Source organism: Drosophila montana, unplaced genomic scaffold, assembly GCF_035044405.1.
Source record: "Drosophila montana isolate Dmon_TW-CO22-7 unplaced genomic scaffold, ASM3504440v1 contig_3279_1, whole genome shotgun sequence".
Classification (NCBI taxonomy): domain Eukaryota; kingdom Metazoa; phylum Arthropoda; class Insecta; order Diptera; family Drosophilidae; genus Drosophila; species Drosophila montana.
This window is the reverse complement of record NW_026998162.1, coordinates 1-9723: the sequence shown is the minus strand read 5'-3', so window position 1 is coordinate 9723 and position 9723 is coordinate 1. Positions and strand designations below refer to the sequence as shown.

Below are 9723 nucleotides of genomic sequence, written 5' to 3'. Positions count from 1 at the left end.
GTCACATTTAAAGGTGGCTTTTATCAATTCTTAGTTAGAAAACAATTTAAAGAGAAATGCAGCTGAAATAGATTAAAAACTAATGAAGATAAATTCCGGCATAGCCCCCGACTTAGACAATGCGACATCCATTCACTAGCCTGGGACTCGAACGTACTGAAAATATTTGTGGAATCTTTGCCATATCATAAATGATTCATTTAATCTTAACCATGAATGAACTTAACAATAATAATTTATAGTAATCAGTAAATGATAAGCTCTACAACAGACGTATTCGGCTACAAAAAAATGTCGGCTAGTTGTTCTTAAAGGAGCTTATCAGGCCCTTCGACACAGCACGCCGGAACAGCTGAGAGACCAGAGACCAGAGACCAGACAGAGATAACATTAATGTAATACTGCCCTGTCATCTTAGCGCAGCAAGTGTGTTTGACTAAGAGAGCTTCATGCCGGCGGAAACTGTGCTAATAAAAGCCACTTGACTGGCCCATTCGCCATTCAGTTGAGCATGAGGATGGTCGGAGGCAACGTGCTCTTGATGCTGCTGGCGCCGCTGCTGGTGCTCCCAGTTGTAAATGGCGCCAACATTTTGGGCATGTTCAGCACATTTAGTCCATCGCATTTGATAGTGCACATGTCGATGATGCGGGCACTGGCGGATCGTGGACACAATGTGACCATTGTGACGTCTCTGAAGCCCAAACTGGTGCCGCATGAGAATATCACACATATCCTGGCGCCCCTGAGCGAACAGTATGTGGCGTTCATCAATGAGTACATGGAGAACTCGGCCAAGGAGAAGCATTCGATGGCTATGACATTTCTCAAGATGATAGCAGGAACAGGGCAATTGATGGACAGCCAATACGAGTTCTTGTTGCATCCCAATGTGCGGGCCCTTCACGAGCAGCCGCAGGTGAAGTTCGATTTGATGATCTTGGGCTTTGTGTTCAATGATTACCAATTGGGCGTGGCAGCCAAGCTGGGCATACCCGCGATTATAAGCTGGGTGGGCGTGCCATTTTCATTTGTCGACGACGAGGTGGGCAACATCTACGATCCCGCGTATGTGCCCAACGTGAATGTTGTCCAGCACAAGGGCCTCCGTGTCATGGGCTTCGGTCTGCGGCTGCGCAACTTCGTCGGCTGGCTGCTGCTCAAAGGCATAGGCGTGGCACTGGACGTTCGCATGAACAGCTATTACATGTGAGTAACACGCTTCACTTTTCGACGAACTGCCTCCTAATCCTTGGCCACTTTTTTATTGTATAGACGCGCTTTTGGCGCAGATCCTGCCCTGCCCAGCTACCAAGATGTGAAGCGACGCGTCTCGCTGCTCTTCTACAATTATCACTCGCATAGCGAGGGTCCTGTGCGTCCCACGGTGCCGCAGTCCATTGAAATAGGTGGTGTGCAGATCAAGGAGCAGCCGGATCCACTGCCCAAAGAGCTGGCTGAATTTATGGCCAATGCCACAGAGGGTGCCATCTTCTTTAGCCTGGGCACCAATGTCAAGGGCTCCTACTTCAAGCCACACATCATGGAGGCCATCTTCAAGGTGCTCGCGCGCCAGCCGCTGCGCGTCATTTGGAAATGGGATGATCTGCAGCATAAGCCGGGCCAGGCAGCAAATATATACTATCACAACTGGCTGCCACAGGACGACATCCTGGCCCATCCGCACACCAAGCTCTTCATCACGCACGCCGGCAAGGGCGGCATTGCGGAGGCCCAGTACCATGGTGTGCCCATGCTGGCGCTGCCCGTGTTCGGCGATCAGCCTGGAAATGCGGAGCACATGGTATCCGCCGGCTTCGGACTGAGTCTGGATCTGCTCACGCTAACCGAGGACGGTCTGGAGCAGGGCATACGCGAGCTGCTGCACAATCCAGCGTATCGCCAGAATGTCCGCAAGTTTTCCCAGCTTTATCGCGATCGTCCGCTCACCGCTCGCCAGTCTGTCGTCTATTGGACGGAGTACGTAATGCGGCACAATGGTGCCTACCACCTGCAGAGTCCCTGGCTGCACATGAACTTTGTGGCACGCCACAATCTCGACGTGTATGCCTGCCTCCTGCTTGCTCTTGCCGTCTCTATGTTTGTTTTTGTTCTGTTGCTGCGATTCGTTCTGAGGCAGCTGCGGCGATTGATACGCTCAAAAGACAAGGTCAAAAAGAATTAGACACCTACATCTAGTTAATCCAATTGATAGACTGCACCCATTACGCATACGACGCGTGGCGCGGCAATCAGAGAGATAATAGTATAATCGGTATACATATACATTGTTATATATAGAACCACACAAGTAGCAACAAGCTGTCAACAATTCCTAGCGACTATTAATAGTCTCATTTTTCTCTCTTTCTCTCACTCTCTCTCTTTCAGTGCAATCACACTGAAGAAAATTACTTGGCAGCAGCTGAAGAATTAAAGAAAAATGACTTTATCTATTGCTCTAATAGAGTATATAACACTTTTAAATTAAAAAACCTAAAAGCCAATTAAAAAACCATAATATTTAATGGCTTTTACTGAAAAATCAATAAATACCTGGGTTATCTGGGTTCTAAGATTGTAAGATCTGATTTAACAAAAGCCGGAAATTCAGACTTGAGTAATTTTGTTATATCTAATAAAAACCCTTTAGATTTTCCAAATATATATATCCCACATTTTTTAATCGGAAAATAATTCCTAAAAAATTATAAACAGGGACTATTAATTATCTAGGCTTGACTCCCGGGCTAGGGTAGAAACTTTAGCCAAAAAAACACTAGAGATGCATATTAAACTTATCAACCATTTAATTGCTAGCTGTTTTTTTATATAATAAATATATTTTTTTTAATACAGTTTACGTTCAGTTCACTTTGCCTGTTGTACAACCCCAAGTTTTACTATAATTTCGAGATAAGCCCCTACGTGATTATTTGAGTGAGTAAATCAAAAAGCAATGTCAAGTTTTGTTTGCTGTTTAAGCAAAAAACGATACGAGCCTAATTTTCCTGTAAGTTGCTCTCTCTTTTGCTCCCTCTCTATTTTTCAGCGAGCAACTTGTGCTCTCAGTGCGCTTTTTTTAGCATTCTCTGAATCACGTCTCGATTCTCGACTAGACTCGTTTCTCAGTGTCTCCGTTGCCATCGAAACGCGCAAACCGAACGCGAATGCGCTTGATTTTGGTTTGTTTTCTTTATATACAAGCTGTTTTTCGCTATGCATTTATAATTTGCGAACTCGATTGTTGATGTTCTGACCATATGCACCATATACTTATATACATATATGGTCGCGCGCGGTATGCGTACAAATTGAAGTATTATAGCTTATATACTTGATATTTTATTGATTTAGAACTTTGTCTTATGTATTTATGTGTTATCACCGAATCGAATATATCAAAAGTCCATTAATTCAAATTAAGGTATAAATTAGCCCTATACCTCATAGATCCTACAGCGAAGACTAACAAGATGTTAAAGTGGTTCCAATTTCATAAGTTTCCAACTAGATTTCGCTTGGCATTACGTTTATGTGATAGCGTTGAGTTGTTCGTTTTGAAATTCAAGAGGTAGCTGAAAACAAATTATAATACCCTGTACCCTGTAAAGGCAGGTCGAGTGTTTTTTACCTATCCATCAAAGTCGACAGCAGACAAAAAATCAGTAATATTTTACAATTCTGTTGCATGTATGGAATTACAAGTGCTTGTTCGGCAAATGTAGCTAGTGCAGGGTGTATGCTAGTTGGGCACTGCCGACTATAGCATTCTCATTTGTTGCATTGCATGTACAACACTTACAGAAGGCAACGAAAACGATAACGTGTTTGGCGGCTTAAGTTTCCTTATCAAAAGACATCAAGCCTTAAGTTTTTATAGATAAACGTACCTCAACCAGACGTTGATATGGCGCACCAGGGCAGATCTCTTATGTCCGGCACATTTGCGAGCCTGTTGCTCGGATTCCTTGTGCTCCAATCGCCGGCTGTGGAGGGCGCTAATATATTGGGCGTGTTCGCCAGCCACAACCCATCGCATCTGATAGTCCACATGTCCATCATGAAGGCGCTGGCGGAGGAGGGTCACAATGTGACAGTGGTGTCAACCTCACAGCCAAAGGTCACCCACAAGAGCATCAAACATATTGTAATACCCCGGAGCGCAACCGAGGAGAAAGTAATAAGCGATGGATTGACCACATTGGCCAAGGAGAAGCCCTCGATGGTTACGATAATCAAAAATTTTTTTGGTTCGCTCTCGATTCTCATCCATAAGCAAGTGGACGTGCTGGAGGACAAACGCTTCACCGATCTCTACAAGAACAAAGACAACAAATTTGATGCAGTTGTCTTTGGATTATTCTTCAACTTCTATCAGGCGGGCCTCGGTGCCAGATTCAAATGTCCGTTAATTTTGAGCTGGGCGGGAGCACCCATGGTGCGAATCAATGATGCTGTTGGCAATCCCGAAATGATCGCTGCGGTACCTGGCATGAATGTAGCCGTACTGCCGGGCCAGGCCTTGAACTTTAAGCAGCGTCTGGCCAATTTTGTTAGCTCCATGGTCTTCCGGCTCTTGGGCTTATATCTGGAGATGTTAAATGCGCAGTTCTACGAGTAAGTATCAATTTCTTATATATTTATATTGAACTAGCGGGTGTAACCCGGCCTTGCCCGTGGCACGTATGTTATAAAATCAATGTTTTCAAAAAGCTTTGAAAATGATTTTGAAACTGATCGGACGGGATTCCCACAAACTTAAAATTCACCAAAAAAAACTTTGAAATGCATTTTCCACCGAAGGAGTTTAGATTTTGCGAAAATGTGAAACACGTCTCAAATGATTTTTCTTATAGATCTTTGGAAATAAATTTGAACACAATACGTCATCCACAAAATCTTCGACCCCCATTTGCACCAAGGAGGGATGGATTTTTCAAAAAGTGTGAAACACCCCTCAAATGAATTTAAACATCTTTGAAAATGAGTTTGGGGCCGATCGGATGGTAAACAAAAAACTTGCATACAACCGTTTTCCGCCAATTTACCACTCTTGCGGGTGGAATTTCCCAAATCGCTGAAATACGTATTTATTAAGTTCTTATGTAGAGCTTTGAAAATAAGTTTGAAGCAAATCGGACAGAACTTAAAACTTCGCCCAAAAAATCTTTGAATCGCATTCCCCCCGAAGATGTTTGAATTCTGCGAAAAGTGAAAAACACGTCTCAAATGAATTTTCTTATAGATACTTGGAAAAAAAAATTGAGGGCGAAACGTCACCCACCAAATTTTTGACCCCCATTTCCACCAAGGAGGGATGCATTTTCCAAAAAGTGCGAAACACCCCTCAAATGACTTTGAACAAAGACCTTTGAAAATAAATTTGAGGCCGATCGGATGGTAAACAAAAAAGTTTCATACAAACGTTTTTCGCGATTTTTCCACACTTGCGGGTGGAATTTCCCGAAACCCCGTCTTAACGTGCACCTACATCACATAAGGTAACTACAGTGAAAATTTCAGCTTCCTAGCTCTTACGGTTTGGGCTGTGCGTTGATCACCAATCAGTCAGTCAGTCAGTCAGGACAAACAGTTTTATATATAGAGATGATTGACTGACTGACTGATTGGAGTTCAAGGTGACAATACAATTTTTTTTTCTATTAAAAAGTAAAAAATGTTATTCCAAACTATTCTAAGACTTCTGTATAAGACTTAGCACGTGCTAAGCTTGTGTGTTGCGATCGCATGGTCCATATCTTTGCTGCAAAATTTCGCCGACTTTTGAATTTTAAACTACACACATTTATTTTTGAGAAAACGTATAAGTATTATATATTATGCATATGCATAAGTATTAAATGCATATTGAATCTGTATTTTACAATTATGAAATACCAAATGACTCAATCAATGAATGAGCTGTCTAAGTAACTAAGTTCTTGAGAAAACTGACCAAAGATATTCGGAGCTCCAATTTCATAAAAAACCAATGTATTTCAGTATGCCTATCGTAGCTATAAAATACCCTGAGATGGCAAGTGCCTAATTATCAATTAATTGCAAGTTTATTTATATGAGATCAATGTTTTGTCAGTTTTCTCTCAGTGCACTTTGATTGTTGTCAATATGACTTGCGTTTTGAGCTACCTTAAGTTTTACTATAATTTACGTGATTATTTGCAGTGAGTAAAACAAATGTCAAGTTTTGTTTGCTATTTGTGGAAATAGCAATATAACGAGCTCTATTTATTTGCTTAAAGTTGCTCTCTCTTCCTCTCTATTTCTCAGCAACCAATAATTTCTCTCAGTGCATTTTTTGTTTTGCCATTAATTGACTCGCATCTGTCCAAACGATTCTCGGCCAGACCTGGTCCTCAGTGTCTCCGTTGCCATCGAAACGCGCAAACCGAACGCGAATGTGCTTGATTTTGGTTGGTTTTTATTTTATAGTTTGCGAATGCGATTGTTGTTGTTCTTACTATATATATATATATACATATATATGTCTATATATATATACATAGTGACGCGCGTTATGCGTACAAATGAGAAAAATGCAAATTATATACGAGATATTTAATTGCTTTAGAACTGTGTCTAATGTATTAGTATGTTATTGGCGGTTCGTGCGCTATATCAAAAGTTCATTAATTTAATTCACCCCGTTGACATTGCAAGCTGTCTATAAGTTAACCCTATTGTCCATTTACCCCACAGTATATTTATTTAGTTAAAGTGCCGCCAATTTCATAAGTTCCCAACTGGATTTCTTTTCATATTACGTGTTCCTTATGTTGTTGTGATAGCATTTAGCTGTTTGTTTCGAAATTCGAGAGGTTGCTAACAACAAATTTTTATACCCTATACCCATTAACGGGTAAATAATAGGGTATAATGCAGTGATGGCAAATGTTTGAAATGGACATGGAAATTCATAAAGTATATGGCCATTCGACAAGGCTACTTTTGCCGATAAAGAATATATATAATTGATGCGATTTGGCGTCTGACTGTCCAATCACAGAGACTTAAAAAGGCAACATATGCATGTTAAGTTAAAATTTAAGTTAAACTTTATTGATAACTCATCTCGGTTATCGGGATCGATAATTATTTATTTGCTGTTCAGATTTTTAAGCATATCTGTAAGATTAAAATAGCCAGAAATTCAAAATAAGATTTTCGCGAACCTCCCGGAGACAAGATATTTTTATATAACTGAACCTGATGCCACTTTTTAACCCAGTAAACACCTGAATATTATTTTTTTTCATTTAAATATGTTTTATTTTGAGCTGGAAGGAACTTTTTAAGAATCAGTTTAACATTGGGTTGCCTATAGTGATCAGATTCCTGCGATTGTGCTTGTATTATGATTTATTTTTCGGTAACTATCGGTGGATCGTTTCGGCAAATATAGCTAGTACAGGGTATATGCCAGTCGGACAGCATCGGCTAAAGCCTTCTCGCATTTACAGAACGCACCGAAAACGATAACGTGTTTGGCGATTTAAGACCCCTTATCAGGAGGCATCAAGGCTTATCAGACGGCCGGTCTGAGGCGAAGCTTTTAGTTTATATAAATAAACGTACTCCAACCAGTACACTTAGTTCCACATAAACATTACCAAGGAGACGTTGACATGGCGCACCAGGGTAGATCTATTCTGACCGGCACCTTTGCGTGCCTGTTGCTCGGATTCTTTGTACTCCAATCGCCGGCTGTGGAGGGCGCTAATATATTGGGCGTGTTCACCAGCCACAGTCCATCGCATCTGATAATCCACATGTCCGTTATGAAGGCGCTGGCGGAGGAGGGCCACAATGTGACAGTGGTGTCAACCTCACAGCCAAAGGTCACCCACAAGAGTATCAAACATATTGTGATACCTCTGACCGCAGCCGAGGAGAAGGTCATAAGCGATGGCATGACCGCAATGGCCAAGGAGAAGCCCTCGATGGTTACGACGATGAAAAGCTTATTTGGTTCGCTCTCGATGCTTATTTATAAGCAAGTGGACGTGCTGGAGGACAAACGCTTGACCGATCTCTACAAGAACAAAGACAACAAATTTGATGCAGTTGTCGTGGGTTTCTTCTTCAACTTCTATCAGGTGGGCCTCGGTGCCAAATTTAATTGCCCGTTGATTTTGAGCTGGACCGGAGCGCCCATGTTGCAAATTAATGATGCTGTTGGCAATCCCGAACTGGTCGCCACAGTGCCCAGCATGAATGTACCCGTTCTGCCGGGACAGGTCATGGATTTTAAGAAGCGTCTGGCTAATTTTGGCAGCTCCATGTTCTTCCGCCTTTTAGGTTTCTACCTGGAGGTGTTAAATGTGCAGTTTTACGAGTAAGTAACAGTTGCTTATCTATTTATATTGACTGATTGATAGACTGATTGATTGACTGACTGATTGATTAAGAACCTTATACTGTATTTACCGAATGCACCAAGCACTTATCACGGGGCTTTTGACAAATTTCACCCTCAACTGTGGAAAACGATTGTATGAAACCTTTTTGTTTATCCTCCTTTCGTCGTCAAACTCATTTTCAAAGATCTTTAAAATATATATATGTGAAATAACGTGAAGCTCAAGATAGTAGGGGTATAGTTACATTTTCGGCGGGTGGAAAAGAACGTTATTCCTGCTTGTTGTTTTTATATATTGTTATTAATCAGTTTCTACTTTACTTACAGTCGCCTTTGGGGCAAGGATCCGACCATGATAAGCTATGAGGAGGCCAAGAAGAACGTGTCTCTGGCATTCTGCAATAGTCATGCCATCAGTGAAGGACCTATCAGGCCCAACGTGCCTGCAATTATTGAGATTGGTGGCATTCAGATTAAGGATAAGCCCGATCCCTTGCCACAGGACATAAAGGAGTTTTTGGACAATGCCAAGCATGGCGCGATTCTCTTCAGCCTAGGCAGCAATCTCAAGGGCGATCACATTCAACCAGAACTCATTGGCAAGATATTCGAAGCGCTCTCCAGTATCAAGCAGAATGTGATCTGGAAGTGGGATGATCTTAAAAACTTGCCCGGAAAATCGGCAAATATTCTCTATAAGAAGTGGCTGCCACAGGATGACATACTCGCCCATCCCAATATTAAGTTATTTATAACGCACGCTGGCAAGGGAGGCGTGGCCGAGTCTCAGTACCATGGCAAGCCCATGCTGGCGCTGCCTGTATTTGCCGATCAGCCTGGAAATGCAGATAAGCTGGTTCAGGCGGGCTACGGCCTACGCATCGACTTGTTCACCCTGGAGGTGGATGAGTTTAAGGGTGCCATCAAGGAGATACTCAAGAATCCCAGCTACACCACCAAGGTTCAACAGTTTTCCAAGCTCTATCGCGATCGTCCCATATCGGCCCGCGACTCGGTGATCTACTGGGTAAACTATGTGCTCCGTCATCATGGCGCCGGCCACATGCAGAGTCCACTCGTCCATATGAACTTTATTTCGAGCCACAATCTGGACGTCTATCTATTACTTACAGCGATTGTTATTGTTATAGTCTTGATAAGCACAGTTGTGCTCAAGTTCTTCTGGAGGAAATGTTGTGGCGGCAAAGGCAAGTCGCAAAAGACTAGCCAAAAGGCGAAGGTCAAGAAGCACTAGTACTATTTATTGTAAATAAGACGATATAAGATATTACGACTTTTTTAATTGTAAATAAGCAATACAACGACAATAAATTTCGATG

General features: G+C 42.1%; 2 protein-coding genes across 3 annotated transcripts; both read left to right on the top strand.

Moving 5' to 3' along the window:
- The first annotated feature begins 516 nt into the window (after positions 1-516).
- On the top strand, positions 517-2521 carry LOC135434168 (UDP-glycosyltransferase UGT5-like). The gene is made up of 2 exons (XM_064690605.1): positions 517-1209; positions 1276-2521. Exons 1-2 carry the CDS (start codon positions 518-520, stop codon positions 2183-2185), a joined length of 1602 nt encoding a protein of 533 aa, XP_064546675.1. The 5' UTR covers position 517; the 3' UTR covers positions 2186-2521.
- Positions 2522-3895: 1374 nt separating this feature from the next.
- On the top strand, positions 3896-9713 carry LOC135434167 (UDP-glucosyltransferase 2-like). 2 transcript variants are annotated; one of them, XM_064690604.1, is made up of 3 exons: positions 6368-6437; positions 7485-8359; positions 8711-9713. In XM_064690604.1, exons 2-3 carry the CDS (start codon positions 7650-7652, stop codon positions 9636-9638), a joined length of 1638 nt encoding a protein of 545 aa, XP_064546674.1. In that variant the 5' UTR covers positions 6368-6437; positions 7485-7649; the 3' UTR covers positions 9639-9713. The 2 variants fall into 2 exon arrangements, with proteins under 2 accessions (XP_064546673.1, XP_064546674.1); XM_064690603.1 differs by lacking the exons at positions 6368-6437; positions 7485-8359 and adding an exon at positions 3896-4620.
- The last annotated feature ends 10 nt before the right edge of the window (positions 9714-9723 follow it).

Coding starts and splice junctions, on each gene's coding strand:
- LOC135434168 (XM_064690605.1), top strand. CDS start 518: ATGGTCGGAGGCAACGTGCTCTTGATGCTGCTGGCGCCGCTGCTGGTG. Junction 1,210..1,275: donor CGCATGAACAGCTATTACAT/GTGAGTAACACG, acceptor TTTATTGTATAG/ACGCGCTTTTGGCGCAGATC.
- LOC135434167 (XM_064690603.1), top strand. CDS start 3,911: ATGGCGCACCAGGGCAGATCTCTTATGTCCGGCACATTTGCGAGCCTG. Junction 4,621..8,710: donor TTAAATGCGCAGTTCTACGA/GTAAGTATCAAT, acceptor CTTTACTTACAG/TCGCCTTTGGGGCAAGGATC.